The sequence below is a fragment of the Myxine glutinosa genome, chromosome 8 (assembly GCF_964187855.1).
Source record: "Myxine glutinosa chromosome 8, kmMyxGlut1.1, whole genome shotgun sequence".
In the NCBI taxonomy this organism is placed as follows: domain Eukaryota; kingdom Metazoa; phylum Chordata; class Myxini; order Myxiniformes; family Myxinidae; genus Myxine; species Myxine glutinosa.
Window position 1 is genome coordinate 23199526 of NC_136268.1, and position 23883 is coordinate 23223408.

General features: G+C 51.8%; 1 protein-coding gene across 16 annotated transcripts in view; it reads right to left on the reverse strand.

Moving 5' to 3' along the window:
• The window catches only part of LOC137432285 (hematopoietic lineage cell-specific protein), a 96577-nt gene that overhangs the window by 53263 nt on the left and 19431 nt on the right, over positions 1–23883 (reverse strand). For 9 of the 16 annotated variants that reach the window (XM_068124091.2, XM_068124093.2, XM_078782992.1 and 6 more), the window contains exons 2-4: positions 14506–14592; positions 13026–13121; positions 1620–1693 (exon numbers count right to left, since the gene is read on the reverse strand). In XM_068124091.2, coding sequence (XP_067980192.2) covers positions 1620–1693; positions 13026–13121; positions 14506–14592 — 257 coding nt within the window. The remainder of the gene's footprint in view (positions 1–1619; positions 1694–13025; positions 13122–14505; positions 14593–23883) is intronic. The other 7 variants (XM_068124092.2, XM_078782999.1, XM_078782998.1 and 4 more) reach the window with 1 other exon arrangement.

Consider the following 23883-nt stretch of genomic DNA (forward strand, 5'->3'; position numbering starts at 1 on the left):
GTATTCAGAGACAAAGTTCTGCTTAACTGCAAATTCATTTTCCGATTCATTTTGCGATTTGTGGTCGAAATATAACATTCAATTGCAATCAAGTTGTTCCTCGATCATAATCTGATGTTTTCAGACGGACGGACAGACATTAACGAATTACGTATTGCCGATTTATGCTTCGCGTGCATGAGGTGCCTACTTTTACAGTATTGGGGCGGGGGCGGGGAGCAAGGGGGGGGGGGGGAGGGTATTCTCCCAACCTTTCCTGCCAGAGGTCTTGTACCAGACACTTGTACCAGTCCCACTGTGTCAAATGTACCTACCATACATTAAATTGTTTCAAAAGACACAGTTATATAAAGTGACATTTATGGATGTTTTGGAATAAATCCCATTACGAATAATCATATCACAATGAAGAATATCGAATACCGAATATCGAATCCCGGTCAATCGCTGAATTTAACGCCAGGGGGGTTGACTCAGCCTGTCATCCTTCCGAGGTCGGCTAATTGAGTACCAGTTCACTGGTAATTCCCTGTTTGTCGTTGAAGGCGGCAAAAAGGGTTGGCGTCAGGAAGGGCATCCGGCCGTAAAACATTGCTTCAAAAAGGGGACCGAAAAACAACAACAACCACAGTTCCCGAAAAAGGCCAACCCCCGCTTGCGGGGAAAAATGGCCTCTAAAGGTGGTTTTTAATGAAGAGACAACAAAACAATCAGAATACATATTAATTTTGTCTGCTACATACATAGCCCACATAGTTACATACATAGCCCACATAGCTACATACATAGCCCACATAGCTACATACATAGCCCACATAGCTACATACATAGCCCACATAGTTACATACATAGCCCACATAGCTACATACATAGCCCACATAGTTACATACATAGCTACATACATAGCCCACATAGTTACATACATAGCCCACATAGTTACATACATAGCCCACATAGCTACATACATAGCCCACATAGTTACATACATAGCCCACATAGCTACATACATAGCCCACATAGCTACATACATAGCCCACATAGCTACATACATAGCCCACATAGCTACATACATAGCCCACATAGCTACATACATAGCTACATACATAGCCTACATAGCTACATACATAGCCCACATAGTTACATACATAGCCCACATAGCTACATACATAGCCCACATCGTTACATACATAGCCCACATAGTTACATACATAGCCCACATAGTTACATACATAGCCCACATAGTTACATACATAGCCCACATAGTTACATACATAGCCCACATAGCTACATACATAGCCCACATAGTTACATACATAGCTCACATAGTTACATACATAGCCCACATAGCTACATACATACATACATACATACATAGTTACATACATAGCCCAGATAGTTACATACTCGCCTACTCGCTACATACATACATAGCCCACATAGCTACATACATAGCCCACATAGCTACATACATAGCCCACATAGCTACATACATAGCCCACATAGCTACATACATAGCCCACATAGCTACATACATAGCCCACATAGCTACATACATAGCCCACATAGCTACATACATAGCCCAAATACCACATTGGGCACCCCACCCACAGCCCACATACCTGATGTGCTCTTGTCTGCCCGACCCCTCCACAGTCTTCGCTCCCCATCGTTGTTCTCTCTCCGAGACATCATTCTGGTAGCAGGGACAATCCAAGTTTGTGTCATTAACTGTTTATAGTCAACCAGAAATGAAATTACTAATCATACACCCGCTGTAAGTTTACAAAATTACCTTTGTGTTTAAGACGTGTCTTTGCTGCATTGGAGATAATAAACCCGTGATCATTATTATTTATTTATTTTATTATGGACTCCATGGATATCAGCTGAACGTGAGTTTCATTGTAGGTCCCACTGTGTCAACTGGTCTTCTAAACGGTCTTGTCAGGTACCACAAGTGGCTCACAAATTGCAATAATTACATTCGTTTGGACAATGTTTCTATGGTAAATTATGTTCACATCTCTCATTTTCATTAGCACCATCCATTATGTGGTAATGACGTCACACCACCTTCTCCTTCTCTTCTTCTTCTGTATGCAGCATAAGGCTGCGAGTGGCATAAATGGCTGACTGTGCCACTGATGCAGGGCCCTCTCCTGGTTAGGGTAGGAATTTGGAATTTGTTCATGATGTCGGTGATAACTCGCCTACTCTTCACGAAAGACACCATGGGTACATTGTATGACGTTGCTGTTCCGCAATCTTTGGGTTTGTTGTTTTTAGACAGAAATCCAGTCTCATGGAGAACCTAATCGATGGACGCCAGCAGCTTCACAGACTGACAAGAGCATCAAAGGGGAAGTGGGATCCAAAGATATCACACAGGAGTGGTTGAGTGGCAGAAAGGAAAGGGGTGTGATTGGGGAATGGGGTTCAGGTTCAGCGAGAGTAAAAGAGAGCAGTGGTAGGTGTCGGAGAAAGCGTCAGGTGATTATGGGCAGTACTCTTGAAGTACTGGATGGAGAGGCATGAGATAGCAGATGCAGGAAGTCGGGTCTACAGATGAGAGGATAGAGCAATGGAGGAATGCAAGTGAGGATGCAGCTTGGAATTAGAGATGGAATCCAGGCTGATAAGGAACGGCTGGCTTAGCAAGCGAGAGCAAGCTGATTGGTAATGGGACATACATACCCCAGGGGTGGGTTTGTGGAATAACTCAAGTGGGTTGAGGGAGGATGGAGGAAAGAATAACATCAGAAGTGCAACAATCCAAAGAGTGCAGCCATGACCTATTTACCTGTGGCGTGCGATAAGGACACCTTTGGACTCATCCTCCTTCCGAGACATACCCACGTTCCCATCTGAACCAGTGCCTCATGACGCTCAGAACCCATATTCAAACCCTATATTGTTTACGTTTAACTCGTAGAAAGTATCCTTAACCCAAAGTTAATAACTGCCTCAGATAATTAAATTAATTGTTCCTGCCAGTGACTGTGGAGTGTCGACATTTTGAATGTTTGTACTGTACTTCCCATGCACCTTTGCACAATATTGCCAATAGTTGAGAGGAAGTTTCACATCCCATTCTCTTCCGCTTGCATGTCATATTATAAGTTTACAGATATGGGAAATACTAAAAGCAACTGTGAACATAAAATGTAGTTGACTGTAGTAATAGATGCGGTAGTATAGTATATACATATAGGTACACTCCACTATATATACAGTGCCCTCCATGAGTATCGGAACAGTGAAGTCAAATCTGTTGTTATTGCTCAATACTCTAGAAATTTGGATTTGAGATCAAAAGATGATACGAGGCAAGAATACAGAAGGTCATCTTTTATTTCTTGGTATTTATATGCATATATGTTTTACCATCGTAGAACAATAGCACTTTGCATGTTCAGTCCCCTCCATTTTAGGTAAGAATAAGTATTGGAACAGATTAACTTCAAGTAACTTATAGTAGTATTGAAGGAGCTGCGCTCCAACGCGAGTCGAAAGAAGTGACGCGACCAAAGACGGAATTCGTCCGAGTTGCTTTATTGAAACAAAACAGCTCAGGTATTCTGACCAGCCCGTTTATCGGGCAGCAATATATATACACATTTATGTCGGGAAGTTTGCCCGGCAAAAGCTATACCGGGCATGCCCGGGTGTCAAGGGCGAGCCTTGGAAAGGCGAGTCTGGACCTGCCCGGGCGTGTTTGGCTGCGGCCTGGCAAGTCGAGGCGGGGCGTGCCCGGGCGCTCTGGACGAGCACTGGAAAGGCGAGAGCGGGCATGCCCGGACGCTCTGGGCGAGCCCTGGAAAGGCGATAGCGGGCATGCCCGGACGCTCTGGGCGAGCCCTGGAAAGGCGATAGCGGGCATGCCCGGGCGCTCTGGGCGAGCCCTGGAAAGGCGATAGCGGGCATGCCCGGACGCTCTGGGCGAGCCCTGGAAAGGCGAGAGCGGGCATGCCCGGGAAAGACGAGACCAGGCGTGCCCGGGAGGTTCGGGCGTGCCCTGGAACAGTGAGTCCGGGCATGCGCGGGAGAGGCGCGTCTGGCCGTGTTCTGGCCGGTGCAAGGCGATTGTGTGCATCCAGCGGTAACCGCTACACACGCCCCTCCAGAATCGACCTGCACCGGCAGGGTCAATTTAAGGGGGGTCCGGATGACCCGGCCGAAGCGACCCCTGGAGGGTCGTGGGGAGGGGTCCGACATGGTGGTGGGTGGTCGAGCGGGGGGAACTGTGGACGGGGGGCGGCCTCGCCGCGGAGGAAGGGCCAACCGTGGTGGTCGGTCGACGTCCATGTGCGCCGGTTTGAGGCGGTCCACAGAGATCCGGTCCGACCGGCCACCAACGTCGACGACAAAGGACTTGTCGCCCCGTCGCAGGACCCGGAAGGGCCCGTCGTACGGCGGCCGGAGTGGCCCCCGGTGCGCGTCATGACGCACAAAGACGTACTCCGCTGTGCGAAGCGCCGGGGAGACGTAGGACTGGGGGCCACCGTGGCGGGACGTTGGCACGGGGGCAAATCGGTGGGCGGCCTCCTGGAGGTCCGAGCGCTGGTGTGCGGCGGACCAGGGACTGGTAGCATCGGGCACGAACTCGCCCGGGACGCGGAGCGGCTGGCCGTAGACGAGCTCGGCGGCGGACGCCCGGAGGTCCTCCTTGGGGGCCGTGCGGAGGCCCAAAAGGACCCACGGCAGCCGGTCGGTCCAACCGTCGTCCTGAAGGCCGGCCATGAGTGCGGCCTTCATGGAGCGGTGAAACCGCTCGCACAACCCGTTGGCTTGGGGGTGGTAGGCCGTGGTGCGGTGCAGCGTGACCCCCAACGAGCGGGCGACCGCGCCCCAAAGTTCGGACGTGAACTGTGGGCCGCGGTCGGACGAGATGTCCGCCGGTGCGCTGAAGCGCGCGACCCAGGTGGCGATGAACGCCTGCGCCATGTCGGCGGTGGTGGTGGAGGTGAGGGGCACGGCCTCCGGCCACCTGGTGGTCCTGTCCACCATGGTGAGCAGGTGGGTGAACCCCCGCGATGGGGGCAGGGGACCCACCAGGTCCACGTGGACGTGGTCGAAACGCCGTGCAGGCACGGTGAAAGGTGCCAGCGGGGCCTGGGTGTGGCGGTGGACCTTGGCCCGCTGGCAGGCCGTGCAGGCGTTGGCCCAGTCGCGGACGTTCCGTCGAAGGCCGTGCCAGACGAAACGCGCCGACACCAGCTTCTGAGAAGATTTCCGGCCCGGGTGAGAAAGGCCGTGGATGGAGGCGAAGATGCGGCGCTGCCAGGAAACGGGCACGATGGGGCGAGGCTGGCCCTGGGAGACGTCACAGAGCAGGACGGTGCCCGGGAAGGGGATGTCGGCCAGGCGGAGGCCCGTGTCCGCCGCCCGGAGGGCCTGCACCGAGATGTCGGTGGTCTGGTTGGCCGCCATGAGCGCGAAGTCCACGCCGAGGTGGACCGCGTTCGCGCTGGCCCGAGAAAGACAGTCGGCCACAGCGTTGTCTTTGCCGGCGACGTGCCGGATGTCCGTGGTGAATTCCGACACGGCGGAGAGGTGGCGCTGCTGGCGGGCCGACCACGGCTCCGTGACTTTGGCCATTGCGTAGACCAACGGCTTGTGGTCGACGAAAGCCGTGAATGGGCGGCCCTCCAGGAGGTGTCGGAAATGGCGAACGGCCAGGAATAGACCGAGCAGCTCGCGGTCGAACGTGCTGTATTTTAACTCGTTCGGCCGGAGCTGCCGGCTGAAAAAAGCGAGTGGCTGCCAAACCCCGTCCACCCATTGTTCATGGACGGCGCCCACCGCGTAGTTGGAGGTGTCCGTAGTGAGGGCGATGGGCGCGTTGAGCACCGGGTGAGCCAGCAGCGTTGCGTCGGCGAGGGCCCGTTTTGCGCTCGCGAAGGCCACGTCCATGGCCGCGGACCAAACGATGTCATGCTTGGCCGGCTTGCCCCGGAGGGCCTCGTGAAGGGGCTGCATGAGCTGAGCAGCGCGGGGCACGAATCGGTGATAAAAATTCACCATGCCGAGGAACTCTTGTAGGGCCTTGATGGAACGGGGGCGCGGGAACGTGGTGATGGCCTCGACCTTGATCGGCAGCGGCACGGCCCCGGTCTTGGTGATGCGGTGGCCCAAAAAGTCAACGGTCGTCGTGCCGAAGTGGCATTTGGCCGGGTTGACAATTAAGCCGTGCTCGCTGAGGCGACCGAACAGTGTTCGGAGGTGGAGGAGGTGCTCGGCGCGGGACGTGCTGGCGACGAGGATGTCGTCCAGATAGACGAAAAGAAATGGCAGGTCGCGCAGCACGCCGTCCATCAAGCGCTGGAACGCTTGGGCCGCGTTCTTGAGGCCAAACGGCATCCTCAAAAATTCGAACAGGCCGAACGGCGTGATGACGGCCGTCTTCGGGACGTCGGCCGCCCAGACAGGTACCTGGTGGTATCCCCGTATCAGGTCAATTTTGGAAAATATGACCCGTCCGCCAAACGGGCGGAAAAGTCCTGGATGTGCGGGATCGGGTTCCTGTCGGGGGTGGTAGCGTCGTTGAGGCGGCGGTAGTCGCCACATGGGCGCCATCCGCCCCCTGGCTTTGGCACGATGTGCAGTGGTGAGGCCCACGCGCTATTGGAGCGCCGCACGATGCCGAGGTGCTCCAACGCGTCGAACTCGGCCTTTGCCACGGCGAGCTTGGCCGGGTCGAGGCGGCGGGCCGTGGCGTAGACCGGCGGGCCCGTAGTGGGTATGTGGTGCTCGATCCCATGCCGCACTGCGACGGCTGAAAACGTCGGCCGTGTGAGGGCCGGGAATTCCGAGAGCAGGCGAGCGAACTCGTTCGCTGCCGGGAGGGCGCACGCCAGTTCGGTCGGCGCGGAGCTGCTCATCGTGCACGCCAGGGAGCTGAAGGTCTCGGCGTTGACAAGGCGACGACGTTTGACGTCGACCAGCAGCCCGTGCGCGCAGAGGAAGTCGGCGCCCAGCAAAGCCATGGGGACGCAGGCGGTCACAAAGGTCCACTGAAAGCGCTGGCTGCCGAAGCAGAGGGTGACGTTGCGCGGGCCGAAAGTGCGTATGGCCGAGCCATTAGCAGCGACCAAAGAGGGGCCGCAAACGGCGTCCCGCCTGTCCTGCTAGGAGGCGGGTATGACGCTCAGTTGGGCACCGGTGTCACAAAGGAAACGCCGCCCGGACGCTTTGTCCCGAATAAAAAGCAAGTTGCCCGAGTGGCCGGCGCTCATGGCTGGGAATGAACGCCGGCCCGGCCGTTTCCCGACTTGCCGAAAGTGCACGGGGGTCGGCACGTCCGAGCCTTGTGTCCGAACCTGGCGTGGTAATAACACCACGCCTGGTCAGGTGGAGGCCCCGGCCGTCGTGTCGGAAGCGGTCGGTGCGGCGTGGCGGCCGCCAGTTTCACCGGCAGTTCGGCCTCCAACCGCGCAGGGCGCTCGGGCGTCGTGGGCGTCGCCTCGGACGGCGGCAGGCTCCAGGTAGCCGCGCCGATGTGTTGGCCCGCCGAGGAGATCTTATCGGCTTCCCTGGCGAGGGCGCGGGGATCGGTGATCGACATGCCAGCCAGGGCGAGGCGTACCGGGTGAGGCAGCTGGCGAAGGAACAACTCGCGGAACAGAAAATCCGGAGAGTGATCACCGAGCAACGAGAGCATATAGTCCATGCGCTCGGACGGGCGCGTGTCGCCGAGCTCGGGCAGGTCGAGCAGGCGCCGTGCGCGTGCCGCCGGCGAGAGGGCGAAAGCGTCGAGGAGGAGCGTCTTCAGCGCGTCATACTTGTCGGCAGCTGGCGGGTGCTCGAGGAGGCTCAGGGCGCGGGCCGCGGTGGCGGAACTGAGCGCTGCCACGACGTGGTGGAAGCGGGTGTCGTCCGCGGTGATGCCTCGCAGGGCGAACTGGGAGGCCGCCTGGGCGAACCAAACAGCTGCGTGAGCCTCCCAGAAGGTAGGCAGTTTAAGAGTCACTGCCGTGTCCATGTCGGTAGGTCACCAGTGAAGGAGCTGCGCTCCAACGCGAGTCGAAAGAAGTGACGCGACCAAAGACGGAATTCGTCCAAGTTGCTTTATTGAAACAAAACAGCTCAGGTATTCTGACAAAAGCCCGTTTATCGGGCAGCAATATATATACACATTTATGTCGGGAAGTTTGCCCGGCAAAAGCTATACCGGGCATGCCCGGGTGTCAAGGGCGAGCCTTGGAAAGGCGAGTCTGGACCTGCCCGGGCGTGTTTGGCTGCGGCCTGGCAAGTCGAGGCTGGGCGTGCCCGGGCGCTCTGGACGAGCACTGGAAAGGCGAGAGCGGGCATGCCCGGACGCTCGGGGCGAGCCCTGGAAGGGCGATAGCGGGCATGCCCGGACGCTCTGGGCGAGCCCTGGAAAGGCGACAGCGGGCATGCCCGGACGCTCTGGGCGAGCCCTGGAAAGGCGATAGCGGGCATGCCCGGACGCTCTGGGCGAGCCCTGGAAAGGCGAGAGCGGGCATGCCCGGGAAAGACGAGACCGGGCGTGCCCGGGAGGTTCGGGCGTGCCCGGGAACAGTGAGTCCGGGCATGCCCGGGAGAGGCGCGTCTGGCCATGTTCTGGCCGGTGCAAGGCGATTGTGTGCATCCAGCGGTAACCGCTACAGTATAATACTTTGTATTTGGTTACATATCCCTTGCATACAATAACTGCATCGAGCCTGTAACTCAGTGAATGAATGAATGAATGAATGAATGAATGATCGTTTTAAGGCCATTTTCCCCGCCAGGGCGGGGGTTAGCCTTGCGGGCCCCATGACAATCATGGTGCCCTGTTTTAGGCAATGTTTTTATGGCCGCATGCCCTTCCTGACGCCAACCCTTGGACGCCTCTTACGATGCGTTGGGATACGGTGTACCTATTCTAAACCGGGGTACACACCGGGATCATTCATCCCAGCAAGCTGCTACTCAATTTGCCGACCTCGGAAGGATGACAGGCTGAGTCAACCCCCCTGGTGTTAATTCAGTGATCGACCGGGATTCGAACCCAGGATCCTAGGATCCCAAGCCGGCACCCTAACCGCTAAGCCAACACCAGGCTGGAACCTGTAACTCGGTGACATCATCAAACTCTTTGTATCTTCGTTTGGAGATATTTTGTCTCTTTACTGCAGCCATTTTCAGTTGTTGTTTGGTTTTGGGGTTTCTGACTTTAGTTTCCTCTTCAGCAAGTGAAATTCATGCGCCATTGGATTTAAATCATGAGATTGACTTGGTCAGTCTAAAACCTTCCACTATTTCCCCATGATGAACTCCATGGTTGCGTTGGCGGTGTGTTTGGGTTATTGTCTTGCTGCATGGTGAAGTGACCCCCCATCATTTTGGAGGCATTGTCTGGTACATGGCAGACAAAATGTTTCTGTATACTTCTGAATTCATTCTGTTTCTGCCATCATTAGTTACATCATCAATAAAGTTGAGTGAGCCAGGTCCAGAGGCAGTCATGCAAGCCCAAGCCATGACACTACCTCCACCACGTTTCACAGATGACGTAGTTTGCTTTGTATCATACTAGGGCATGCCCGTACTATATATATGCCCGTACTATATATCTATCTAAAATTATATCCCCCCCCTCTATTTACATGAAATGGTTTGGTCCATTCGCAACGCCAAAGCGAACGGCGAACGGCTTGCGAGTACAGTGACAATCCCCCCCCCCCTCTATTTACATGAAATGGTTTCGTCCATTCGCAACGACCACAGAACCCCCCCCCTCTATTTACATGGAATGGTTTGGTCCATTCGCAACGCCGGCACACGCGATCGTTCGCTGCTCTCTGATTGGTTGAATCGTTTTTTGGACATAGCTCGGTAAGTAATTGTCCGATTAATATGAAACCTTGAAAAGGCACATCCTCGGGTCCCCAGCAATATACCTGGCAAGTTAAAAGTATATCGGACCCGTGGTTGTCGAGAAACAGCGGTCACAGACAGACAAACGTACAAACGTACAAACGTACAGACAGAGATTACTGGAATTATAGATAGATGCAGTTCCTTCCTTTCTCCACACTTTCATTTTTCCATTGCCTTGGTAAAGGTTTATCTTGGTCTCATCTGTCCACAAAACTTTGTTCCAGAAATATACTGGTTCACCTCTGTACTTCTTGAGCAAATTCTAATCTAGCCTTTCTATTTTTGGTGCTAATGAGAGGTTTGGATCTTGCAGTGCAGCCTTTGTAATTCTACTGTCAAAGTCTTCTGTGAATGGTAGATTATGATACTTTAAGCCCTGGTTGTTGTTAATGGCACCATCAGTTGTTTATGTGTGAACAATTAACACCACAAAAAAAAACCTGCCAGTCATTTGTTCCAATACGTATACTTACCTTAAATGGGGGGACTGAACATAAAAACTGTTATTGTTCTACAATGGTAAACCATATATGTATAGAAATACAAAGAAATAAAAGATGACCTTCTGTACTCTTGCCTCGTATTCATATTTGGATTTCAAATCCAAATTTCTTGAGTATCTATATAATAATAGCGTAAGGACTCGACTTTGTTATCCCTTTTACGCCGCACCCAGTGACCCGATGCCCACGGCACTAATGGATTTACGATCTACGAACCGCGCTCTTTGTTTATCACGTACAGCCATACTCGAAAAATCTGAATTAGCCGACGTTGGGGCCCAAAAGCATCCGATTAACTGCCGATACGACGCCATCTTACGACGCCATCGTATTGGCGTCTGCTGGGCGAAGGCGAAGCGAGCCGTCCGCTGATTGGACAGGCGAAGGCGAAAGCAAGCCGTCCACTGAGTGGACAATCCAGAGCATGCATTTGTGCCGGTGTCGGCGATCGTTGTTCATTTCCGCACTCTTCATTCTCATCTTTCTTCCTAACTCTTACTTGGACAAGCAAATCCCCTATGCCATCCATAATGGTACACTCTATCCATACACCACATCCTCCCTTCCGTGGATATTCCACGGGTTTCGGCTAGTCTATATAATAATAGCGTAAGGACTCGACTTTGTTATCCCTTTTACGCCGCACCCAGTGACCCGATGCCCACAGTATAATGGATTTACGATCTACGAACTGCGCTCTTTGTTTATCACGTACAGCCATACTCGAAAAATCTGAATTAGCTGACGTTGGGGCCCAAAAGCATCCGATTAACTGCCGATACAACGCCATCTTACGACGCCATCTTATTGGCGTCTGCTGGGTGAAGGCGAAGCAAGCCGTCCGCTGATTGGACAGTCGAAGGCGACAGCAAGCCGTCCACTGAGTGGACAATCCCAGAGTGGTGCTATGTCGATTCCTATTACAAATCCATTCATTTTTCAAAAGTATATCGTAGCGTTGTCATTTAAGTAGATTGCAATAAATACGTTGTTCATATACGCACTCTTCATTCTCATCTTTCTTCCTAACTCTTACTCGGACAAGCAAATCCCCTATGCCATCCATAATGGTACACTCTATCCATACACCACATCCTCCCTTCCGTGGATGTTCCACGGGTTTCGGCTAGTCTATATAATAATAGCGTAAGGACTCGACTTTGTTATCCCTTTTACGCCGCACCCAGTGACCCGATGCCCACGGCACTAATGGATTTACGATCTAGGAACCGCGCTCTTTGTTTATCACGTACAGCCATACTCGAAAAATCTGAATTAGCCGACGTTGGGGCCCAAAAGCATCCGATTAACTGCCGATACGACGCCATCTTACGACGCCATCGTATTGGCGTCTGCTGGGCGAAGGCGAAGCGAGCCGTCCGCTGATTGGACAGGCGAAGGCGAAAGCAAGCCGTCCACTGAGTGGACAATCCAGAGCATGCATTTGTGCCAGTGTCGGCGATCGTTGTTCATTTCCGCACTCTTCATTCTCATCTTTCTTCCTAACTCTTACTCGGACAAGCAAATCCCCTATGCCATCCATAATGGTACACTCTGTCCATACACCACATCCTCCCTTCCGTGGATGTTCCAAGGGTTTCCGCTAGTATAGAATAATAACAAATTTAACTTCACTGTTCCAATACTTATGGAGGCCACTGTATATATAAATATATAATTCACTGTTGCACCTATTGCCTATTGCTGGCAGGATGACCTAGACCTAGAGGTCGCACACTCGCTTCAGCTGTCTAGGCTGGTTTGCACCTCGACCCAGCTATAAACTGCCATCTTGGTGTTTCACGGGTGTGATGAAGCATCAGTGTGTGTGTGTGCTGTCCATCGGATAGACATTAAGCCGAGTGCCCCATGTGCTAGCATTATACACACCCTAGCATGTGTGCACTAGTGGTGAGTGTGTGTGCACACACCCCATGTGCATAGATTTTCCGGGGTCCCACATCGTGAATAACACTCAACCCAAACAAAGCCGATGGTTTTAGTAATTTGCGTAACGTAAGGCTCCATTACGTAACATACTGTAACGCTTGATTACCATGCATTCTGACGTACCGTGCATTCTGACGGGCTTGATTAAACCTTACTATTATTTGACATATTATTAGATTTTTCATTTTGTTTACAGACAGTACATAATAATTGCAACAAACCCATGCAGTGTATTAATCAGCAGAGGCCTACAGGCCTCATGTGTTAGGCCTACCAAAAAACCAAGATGGGGGCCATATAATTTAGTCTCATGCTATGGTGGGTGGAGTCAAGCGACAGATGTGGGTGTGGTCAAGCAACAGATGTGGGTGTCAAGCGACAGATGTGGGTGTGGTCAAGCGACAGATGTGGGTGTGGTCAAGCGACAGATGTGGGTGTGGTCAAGCAACAAATGTGGGTGTGGTCAAGCGACAGATGTGGGTGTGGTCAAGCAACACATGTGGGTGTGGTCAAGCAACACATGTGGGTGTGGTCAAGCGACAGATGTGGCAGCTGTCCGACCTGTGGGTGCACATTTCAAATATCGACCGCCAACAACAGCAACGCGAAGCTGTTGTAGACCTGCAACGTGTCACAGGTAAAAAATAAACACTATCAATTTGAGGAACATTCAACCTTTCTGTTCACCTCAAAGTTTGGGTCAGTGTCCCATTCCTCATCATTCTCTGCAAGCGCCTTAGCCTCATGGCCTACTGTGGACCTCCACATCTTGCTTTTCTTAGCCTGGTAGAAACACACACATACACACAGTAAACTGTTTAAATGTGAAACTTGCATTGACATCACAGTCTCGCACCTCTCATGTTGAAGAACAGCGCACTCACTGTACCTCAACTGCCACGTGTCCTTCTAAATAGAGACTTCATCGAGTCCTTGGTCACTCAAAAACAACTCCAGGTTTTCCTCAAATGACAACTACTTTTAAAAATGCTCCGCCTTTAAATGTGTCGTGTTGATGTTGGAGAAGCCACAACAACAGATGTACCCAAATCAACATCCGATATGATACATCTGCTGGCTCTGCCTGGACTTGTAATGGGACCTACAAACCAATGTCCGCCGTCCAGCACTCCCAATCTGCACTAAATGTGTGGCAAGACAACTACCTCTCCATAACTAGAGAGTTCATAGAACACCTTACCCCCTACATCCCCGCAGTGTTCAAGTATAAAATTCACTTGAAATAAAAGAATGATTTTCAAGGTCATGTAAAAAAAATTCAGGAAGTTTAGCACCATTGATGCAGTTTTATGCACCACCTCATATTACATGCCCAGGTACTGCTAAATGGAAGGTGTTTGAAAGTTCCAAAAAGGCAGTTTGTGTCCTACAGTGTTCAACTACATAAAACAAAGATTTTAAAGCGTATGAACAATTGGGACGAATTCAGAGCCAAATTTCTGTTAAACTACAGATTCGTTTTCAGATTCATGTTTCGACTTGTTGAAAATAGAACTTTCAATTGAGATCAAGTTGTTCCTCAATCATAAACAGACATTCGTGGACAGACAGATTGGCAGACAGAAGTGAACCAATCGTTTAACCCCACTTTTCGCTTCACGGTGTGGGGTAACTACCCGCCGTGCACGTCATAACACAGTTTTGTTCATCCTTAGTTCTGGCAGGTCTCCTCCCTGAACAAAACCAACGGTTGTGCTTTTGTAGTCCAGGTGTGATGTACTCAAACTTGCTAATCCGGGGATCACGTTTGATGCAACGATAATGCCATCAGAGCAGAGTGACTGAACGATTGATCGGTAAGCAAAAACACAACTTCAGCACTTACACAACCTCTTCCACATAATAAAATGGGTTGGGTGTGGTGTGCTCTCGGAGTTGGCAGGTGACATTCAGGTGGGAAAATACTTTAGGTCTTGAAGGTTTGGGAATCAATTTGGCTGGGCCAACCGGCTTAAAGTCTAATTTACACTTGGCAATCGGATACTTGTTTGTTGGGCAGACTGTGTATAAATTACCTCGTCATTTCATGACATCATCAGTCACGTGCATCACAGTCATATGTATGTAAACATATTTATGTGCATACTGTAAATATATTTATATATATATATATTGTTACGTTTGTGGGGGTAGGGAGATGAAATACCTCAGTCGAGATAGAATCGTGTAGGTTTAGCATGCTCCGATTGTCGCGAAGAAGCAGAACCCATCTTGATGTACATAAGTAGGCAGTCTGTCCGGGAAAGAGTGTTTGCATGTTGCCATGAGGGGCGTGGCTTTGTGTTAAGTAATTCTAGGGCTTAAAGATTAATTCCCCAGTGTGTAATTTCCCCTGTGATCTTCCCTCCGTCTTTATTACAATTAAAAAGCCCGCCAAACAACAACTATAACAAATGGACTCATTCGCTCACCACACCACCAGGTCCAACAAACCCGGCACATTTGCCGATCGTGCCGACCAAGCCCCGCCTCATGGCCTTTGACATCATCCGAACATTCGCGAAAGGGATTGGACTCCACCACCCAACAACTCGTAACGAGGAGGCCATGCCCCAGCCTTCGTAATTGGTGGAGGCGAGATGGATGATGGGATAGACCTCGGTGATTGGACAGAGTGTGACGTGATCGTCGAACATTCGAGAGTAAAAGGAAAAGAGAAGCGGTTGCGCCATCTTATGCTCACTTCTGACCCTGGCTAAGATAGTGGGCAGTCACATTTCCTCCTTGTTCTGGCTTGGTCACGGGCATGTGGTCTTTGGTTCGTGTGTGCTCTTGGGAAAGGGCTAGTGAGAAACAATGGTTCGGGACAGTCGGAACTACAAGGCACATGATCGACAGGAGTGGGTGTAGTTTTGCATGAATGTGTTTTTGTTTGAGTGGTGCATGTTGTAAGGGTGGTGGTCGGTTGTTTTGTTTTTTTGGTGTGTGAGTGAGTGGATGAGGGGCTGTGGATTCTGGGAGTGGAGGCGGTTTTGTTGTTGTAGTCTGTGTTCTCACTGGCTGGGGGTGGGGGTGTGTACGCATCCAGGTGTAGCTGCTGCATGTGGAGGCGTATGTGCCTCTGCTGGCCCACTTTAGCTGACTGTATCGATGTTGAAGGGCCGAAACGGGATGATGCTGATGACCTCGACTGAGGACCCGGTCAGTGAGGCACACTTGTGACCAGGTGTGTTTTGAAATTATATATATTGTTGCGGATCTCCCGAAGCCCGTTCCCGTTACAAAGGGGGGATTAGACCCCTTCCCCCCCCCCCCCCTGGGTCTTCGTGTCCACGAGGCCGAATCGCCACTTCCGGAGAAAGCGTGAAAAAGGGTATCGGGTCAACGTCGCACTTACCTTTAACCCACACTGCCACGAAAGCGGGTACCGTACCTCACACAAGCCATGCTTAATCGAGTACGCCCGAGCGGTATGCGTATCACGTGACTCGTGCCGTTACTTTTATGGAACCCGATTTGAGCGGTTCTAGTCGTACCATGCGAAGCCAATCAATGGAAGGGACGGGAACGGTCAAATAAGAGGAATAACACAATTTATTATTTATGTAAAATGATTCGCAGAAGGAAAGGGGACACAGAGCAGAAGCTTAATCAATCTTAACTTATCCCCAGACACAGGGCCCACTCACACACACACGGGGAGAAGAAGAGAAGAAGTTCGCGTGCCAAACGCGCTTTGCCGTCGGTCGCTCCGGGGCAGCTCGCCCGGCGTGGCTCTCTGGCGGTCACAGCACGTATGCGGGAGAAGGCAGGCAGGAGGAGATCACGCATCTGTGGCCCGGCACGGGTCGTCTTCTCGAGCGCGGTTGATACAGTGCAGAGCGCAGGGCACAGGGCACGGGGAAAGTTCGTGTACAATCTCGATCACCGGCAATTCAATGCACTCGTTCTGCGGCGCGTTCTCGTGCGTGCTCAAGCTCAACTCAACTCCACTCACTTTCACAGGGGCTCCGACTCAACTGAACTGACGCGCAACTCTCTTGAACTCAACTGAACTGAGAACTCCGAACTCATCTGAGGTGGGGGGGGGGCTCGGAGCAGGGTTTTATGGCTCCGCCCTGGCCTTACTTGAATGTTCCAAACCCCACCTCTCATCGTCGTGGTTAGCCACTCCCCCCGAGCCCTGATTGGCGGCTCATTGCTTACCGGCCACTCCCTCCTGCAGCGCCTCCCTTCGGCCTCGCCAGACTTCAACAGGCCTGCCACGTGGCATGCTATTGCCAAAAGACCGCCCTACTCACGGGCCTGCTCAACGCAAAACTAACACAGGGAAAGGACTACGCTTACATTCACTAATAAATAACTGAACTATCGCGAGGCTTCATGTTGTGGTGCATCTACCTACGAGGAGTAATTATCCTTTATTCCAAAACCACAACAATATATATATATACATTATACATACTAGGGCATGCCCGTACGTGGGTGCAATGCCCGTACGTGGGTACGTGGGTACGTGGGTGCGAGTACGGTGACAATCCCCCCCCCCTCTATTTACATGAAATGGTTTGGTCCATGAAATGGTTTGGTCCATTCGCAAAGCCAAAGCGAACGGCTTGCGAGTACGGTGACAATCCCCCCCCTCTATTTACATGAAATGGTTTGGTCCAAAGCGAACGGCTTGCGAGTACGGTGACAATCCCCCCCCCCCCCCCTCTATTTACATGAAATGGTTTGGTCCAAAGCGAACGGCTTGCGGAGTTTGGTAAAGAAATCGCCATAGCTCGGTAACTACTTGTCCGATTAATATGAAACCTTGAAAAGGCACATCCTCGGGTCCCCAGCAATATACCTGGCAAGTTTAAAGTATATCGGACCCGTGGTTGTCGAGAAACAGCGGTCACAGACAAACACACAAACACACAAACACACAAACACACAGACACACAGACACACAGAGATTACTGGAATTATAGATACTAGGGCATGCCCGTACTATATATATATCTAAAATTATATCCCCCCCCTCTATTTACATGAAATGGTTTGGTCCATTCGCAAAGCCAAAGCGAACGGCTTGCGAGTACGGTGACAACCCCCCCCCCCCCCCCCTCTATTTACATGAAATGGTTTGGTCCAAAGCGAACGGCTTGCGAGTACGGTGACAATCCCCCCCCCCCCCCTCTATTTACATGAAATGGTTTGGTCCAAAGCGAACGGCTTGCGAGTACGGTGACAATCCCCCCCCCCCCCCCCTCTATTTACATGAAATGGTTTGGTCCAAAGCGAACGGCTTGCGGAGTTTGGTAAAGAAATCGCCATAGCTCGGTAACTACTTGTCCGATTAATATGAAACCTTGAAAAGGCACACCCTCAGGTCCCCAGCAATATACCTGGCAAGTTTCAAGTATATCGGACCCGTGGTTGTCGAGAAACAGCGGTCACAGACAAACACACAGACATACACACATACACACACACACACACACACACACACACACACACACACACACACACACACACACACAGAGATTACTGGAATTATAGATATATATATATATATATATTGTTGCGAATATGGAATTTGGCCTCCATATCCGCTTGTAAATATTCCCCTATTTTCTCCAATACTCCCCAACTTTCCCCAATCCCCCATTCCCTAGTCCCATTGCATGTAAATAACAATCAGTAGAGCCGACCTTCCCCTTATTCCCCCATTAAATGTCGTGCCCAGGTCCACCGCACCACACGTAGACAACTTTCGGACATCTTCCTAGTTATTCTTAATCTATGTCAGTTAAGGCCTCGTTTCCATTAATTATGACTCTTCGTTGCACCAGAATGTGATTATATGGCATCAGTAGTGAGTTTAGGACCTTTCCCATACCTCCTCCCATCTTCTTCCCCAAACAACAACTACAACAACAATTACAACTACAACAACAACTACAACAACAATTACAACTACAACTACGACTACAACAACAGAGGGGCGGGGAGTGTGCGTCCTCACACCGGCTCGGTTACCCGCCATGACCATGCGCTCCACGGCGTTACCCCGAAGGGGCTGGCTGTCAGCTCCTCGTCAGGGGCGGAGCCAGTAACCCCCCCACGCACCCAATGAGAAGCAACGTGCCGATTCCATCTGGGGCGGAGCTAACGAGCCGAGGGCGTGTCACTCCCCGCCGGATATACGCGGCCCCGCGCCGGACGTAACGTCAGATGCGCCTCAGCTTGGAGAGAGAAGCCACCGCCACCCCCAGCGCGACGATACCTCCCCGCATCTTTGGACCGGACCGGACCGTACTGTACCCTGCCCCGAGCCCAGGAGGACCTGGAGCCATCGATACCCGCTTTCCTGTCATCAACCCCCGTGTGAGTCAGCCGTTGTCCCGTTTGTCTGTCGTCTGTCCGGGGTTAATATAAGAGTGTGTCTAAGTGCCTGTCTTTCTGTGATTATACCTCTAGCCCCTGTAATCTGACCTTTCCGTACGAATATAATCTCCTCCGGAGGTCTTGAGAATTGAAACATTGGTGTCGTATTGTGTTATTGTAATCCAGCCGGGTGTCTTCTTTTTCTTATTGAGCCAGCATCGCGCGACTAGTCAACGTTCGGGCACAATCGGGTAACTTGTGCAGACGTGGTCATACCATAAAACCGCTCGGTAAATAACATCCAAGCCACGTCTGTAACAATTGGTGTCAGGAGTGGGATTCGAGGCCCGACCAAATTTTTAAAAAAAAAAAAACGAATAGAGGAAAAAAAAAAAATTTGGTCAAAATTTGGAGCGGCCGAAATTCGTTTTGTTTTACAAAACCCGAATTTTGAAAGTCGCGCTATGGCGGATCAAGACGGCTGGGGTCCGGTAGGGGAGAGTGAAGCAGGGTCGGTCCAGGACCAAATTGAGACACGTGAGGAGAGCGAAACAGCGGGGGTAGCAACGCACAAAATGGCGCCTCGCTGGTCACCGCGCCCGCGACCGTAGCAGCGCCGCCGATGGATTGGGGCCTATTTATGGAACAAATAAAGGCGCTCATGGTCCAGACAAGTGAAGACCTGAGGAATGACTTGGGAAACCAAATGGGGGTAATGGGGAACCGGATGGATGCTCAGAGTGGGCGATTAGAGGGCCAAATGAGGGGTACCGGTGAGAAGTTAGACAATAATTTTGAGGAGTTAGACAAGAAAATTGGGAAGTTAGACAATAATTTTGAGGGGTTAGACAACGGGATAAAAGAGGTGAAACATGGGTTAACGGGGGTAGAAAATAGAATGGCTGCCCAGGAGAATCAGATAGAGGGAGTGAAAAATGGGTTAGAGGGGTTAGAAAACAGTATGGAAGGCAAATTGAGGGACATGAGGGACCAAGCGGAAAGGGAAGTTAAACAAATGGAGCAGCAGATAGAGGGGGTCAGAATGGGGGTAGAAACCAAACTGGATGCTCACAGGGAGGAAATGGAGCAGATGAGGGTGGCATCTGGGCAGGAGATGCAAGTGATGGGAGAGGAGATCAGAAGAGGAGTGAGTGAGGAGGTCGGAGGCGTGCGCGAGGAGGTGAGGCACTGTGAGGAGCACATGGAAAAGGAGGTGAGAAAGGGGACTGTAAAGTTACAAGGGGGCATAGAGGACCTGACGCAGGAGGTGGAACAGCTGACGGAGGGACAAAAAGGACTAACGGAGCAGGTTCAAAGGAACACTGCAGTATTAGGAGGTTTAAAAGCGACACAAAACGACATAAAAAACGACTTAATAGCGACAAAGAGGGAATGTCAGATAGTACGTGAGGGACTGACAACGAGGTTGGACGAGGTGATAGAGGTAATGGAGACGAAGGACCGGCAGGTGAGGACGCACATGGAAACGGTCAAGGTAGCCTTGGAGGACGAGCTTGAGGAGACGTACCGGGGAATAAAAGAGGTGAGGCACAAATTAGAAGAAGTGGAAGAAGGGGTGAGCGAAATTAAGAAGCGACGGAGAGGGGATAACAAAGAGATAAAAGAGGAGATAAAAGAATTGGTCCAAAGTCTGTGTTTGGATCGTGATGTGCTCGTTAACCGGATGAGGGATTCGCAGGTGATGGAGGAGAAGCGAAGAGGAAGAGGACCCGGTGTAAGTGGTGACCAATATGGTCGTGCGTATGATGCGCCAGGTGATTTAAGAGGCTTGGGGGTCGAGATAGACCCGGGTGTTCGTGAGAGGCCGTTGGTGAAGTGTGCGACAGGTCTGGTGTGCGAAAATGGAGGTGTGCAAGAAAGTCCGACTCTGGGGTGTGTGAGGAAAAAGTGTGTGCCAAGGAGTGAGGGTGCTGGCGAGAGTGAGTCGGTCGTAGCGCGTGTGCGAGGGGGCACATGGAAGCGCGGGGTGGTGAGTGTTACAGAGGGTGTGACGGGAGAGTGTGCGCAAGAGTGTGCGCGAGAAAGGTGTGTGACGGACAGGTGCACGAGGAAAGAGTGCGCTGTCAAGAGTAAGGGTGAGTGCGCTGTCAAGAATGGAGGTGAGAGTAGTGAGAGTGACATGGAGCGTGAGTTAGTTGTGACAGGTGAGAGAGGATGTACACCTGGGATGGAAGGATGCACACCTGGAATGGTGGAGCGTGAGTGGGAATGCACGCTGGAGTTGGTGGTGAGGCACGTGGTTGGGTGTGCGAATGAGGGCACACCTGTGATTGTCACAGAGGAGGTGACCGAGGAGGGGGCGCGAAGAGGTGTATTGGTGAGGTGTGCGAGCAACGAATGTGTGCCAAAGTGTTCGGTGGTCAGGTGTGTGACCAAGGCTGTGAGTGGAATGGGTGTGCCTGGGTGTGTAAGGAAAGGTACGAGGAGCATGAGCACGGCTGGATGTGTGAGCAAGGAACGGGCTTCGGGGTGTAAGCATGCAGGTGAAGCATCGACATTAAACGGGTTAGAGGTTAGAGCGACTTTTAGCCGAAGCAGGCCCTCGGTGCGTGCCGGGCCTCGCTTTGAACGGCCGCGTCCAGGCTCCACTAGGCGGAGCTGGCAGCCCGATAGAAAGGGTCGTCATGGCGACCACTTTTTGGTGAGACGTGCCGGCAGGTCTAGATCGGGGCATTGGATGGCTCCACGCCGAGGTGGTGTGTGGGATCTCGGCACGGGTAAGCCCCCGTCCCTGCACCGAGTGCCGGACGTATCCAGCCGCTGGCACAAAACAACCAGCATCCATTGCTTGGCTTTACGAAGCCGGGCTTTGGACAGGGATTGGCGCACCGAGAGGTATTAGTGAGTAGACTGGGAGATGAGGTTAGTGTTTTGGACCCAAAATTAGAGAAAAACAAAATTTGATGATTGGCAAGGGATTGGCAGTAGTAATTGGCAGATGATGGGCAGTGATTGGCAAATTTTTAATTTGTTGAAATTTGATGTGCAAAATTGGTAGTGAGAGACCCCCGATGTGGTGGGATGGCAAATCCACCATCCCTCACAGGTGGGGGCAAAGGAGCAATAGCTTATGGGGTGTATGGCAGTGAAAACTAGCCCGGGTGGGTTAGGATATGGTGTGTAGGGATCTAGCGAGGATTGACATTAGGTAACGTTAAGTTTAGTTAGTGACTGATACCTGTAGTAGGGACGCAGGTAGTTTAGTGTGGATGATAATGACGTGGGAGCGCAATAGTTTAAAAGGGACGACTGGGAAGCGCAAGTTTCAGAAGGGAGTAGTTAGCTGAGATGATGCCGTGTGTGTGAGAATTGAACAGGTGTGATTGCACAGGTGTGCAACTGGACAGGTGTGTGGAGCCGTGTATGAGTAGTGAGTGTTGTGGATCAGCGCGAATGCGCTTGGGGAGAGAAGGGTGCAGGTGGCACCAGGTGTGAGAGCACAGGTGTGCAAATACAGGTGTGTGGAGAGAGTTGGAGTAAGTGGTACGGAGTGGTGTGCATGGTGCGAAGGTGTGGATGGGGGAAGAGTGGACCCCTTTCACGAGTACCCGGGGCGGGTAGTGTAAGTGTTAGGTAGAGGGTATAGGTAAATTGTGGTTGGATATTGGCATTTGTGGTGCGGTTGCAGAATGGTGTTGTGAATGGGTGCATTAGTGTTGTGGAAATGGCTGTGCGTGTAGCCTGTTAGTGCGTGTAGTTGGTTGGGCACTCCGCCACTGTGAGGATGTCGGCCAGGTGAGGCCGCAGGTGGGCTCTGGGAGCCGGTAGAGTTGTGGATGGGGCCCGAGGATCCGGAGGATGGACCCGGGTAGCCCAGTGCCAGAGAGGGCACCGAGTGGGGAGAGTGCCAGAGGGCCTTCCCCTGGTAGTTAGGTTAGGGTAAGGAGCAGGTAAGCTCGGAGGCAACTGCAGTGGTGGAGGTGTGCAGGTGGGTAGACCCACTGGGAGAGGTACACGTCACAGCCCAGAAATTGTACGAGGGCACCGGGAGATGAATCGGGGGAGTGAGACCCCAAATTGAAGAGCACCACAGTTTGGCCAATGGGAATTGGTTTTTTAGAACCCATAGTGTAAGAGGGCCAATGGTTTGGCCGGAGAAAGACCCCGGGTAGTGTAAAGTTGTTAAAGTCATTTAGGCGATAGTTAGGATTGATGAACCTGTCGCACCATACGCAGCCACTTACCTGTGGTGATGATGATGACTCCACACCTGTGTTTTCTTTGTTTTGTGCAGGAAATGAGATTGCTGTGAGGATTTGTGAGACGCATCACGACGTGGATGAGACATTGGGGTGATTCCATCTCTCCCTCCCTAGGAGGGACTGATGATGAATTGGTAATGGCAAATTTTGATGTTGAGTTGAAAATGGCAAATTTTGATGAGAGTTGAAAATGGCAAATTTGATTGGTTAGGAGGGAGAGAAGACGAATTTGGTTTATGGGAGGAACGGGGAAGACAGTAGGGATGTTTGTTGATTTGTAAAGTAGATGTTTATGGGTAGTGTTGTGTTGTGTGGATACAGTAAGGGGTAAGGGAGGGGCCATGTAGGTTACCTGGTGGGGGGGGGGCGTACGATAGGAACGTACCTGTCTCACCTGGTTCCCATGTGCCCCCAGTGTGCATTACCTTATATTGCGTGCACTTTTGCGCCCTTACCACCTTACTCACTTGGTTCTTCTTTTGTCTCCCACCTCCGAGGATCTGGCTTTGGGGTAGAGAGAGAGGAGAGAGAGGTGCTGGCTGCGCAGTTGTGGGCCTGCACTTTCGCTGTTTGCTGCCGGGATCGATACACCATATGGACCGCAATGTTTGTGGCCACCCACAATGGACCGCAGTTCGTTTGCGGCCAAGCACCACCCGGGGATGGACCTATGGGTCAACGTGGCACCTATGCCATAAAGGTGAACCACTGTTAATTAACACCACTGAAGGCCACACGAAGAGCAAGAGACACCTGCAGGGTTAGGGGTTGTCGAATTTATTTTTATTCCAATGAACAATGGTGACTGCACCGATTGGTGGTGGGGTGGTGCTTTTGATGCTCGGGAAGGGTGCTCTGCACGTTATTAAAGGCCGTCGGCCACAGAGCACTCGTGGGTTGGTGTATCGATGCTGGCAAGCGCGCTCTCTCTATGCATAACATCTGCATGTGTTCCTCCAAAAACAGGTCCTGGATCGTAGTGTAGA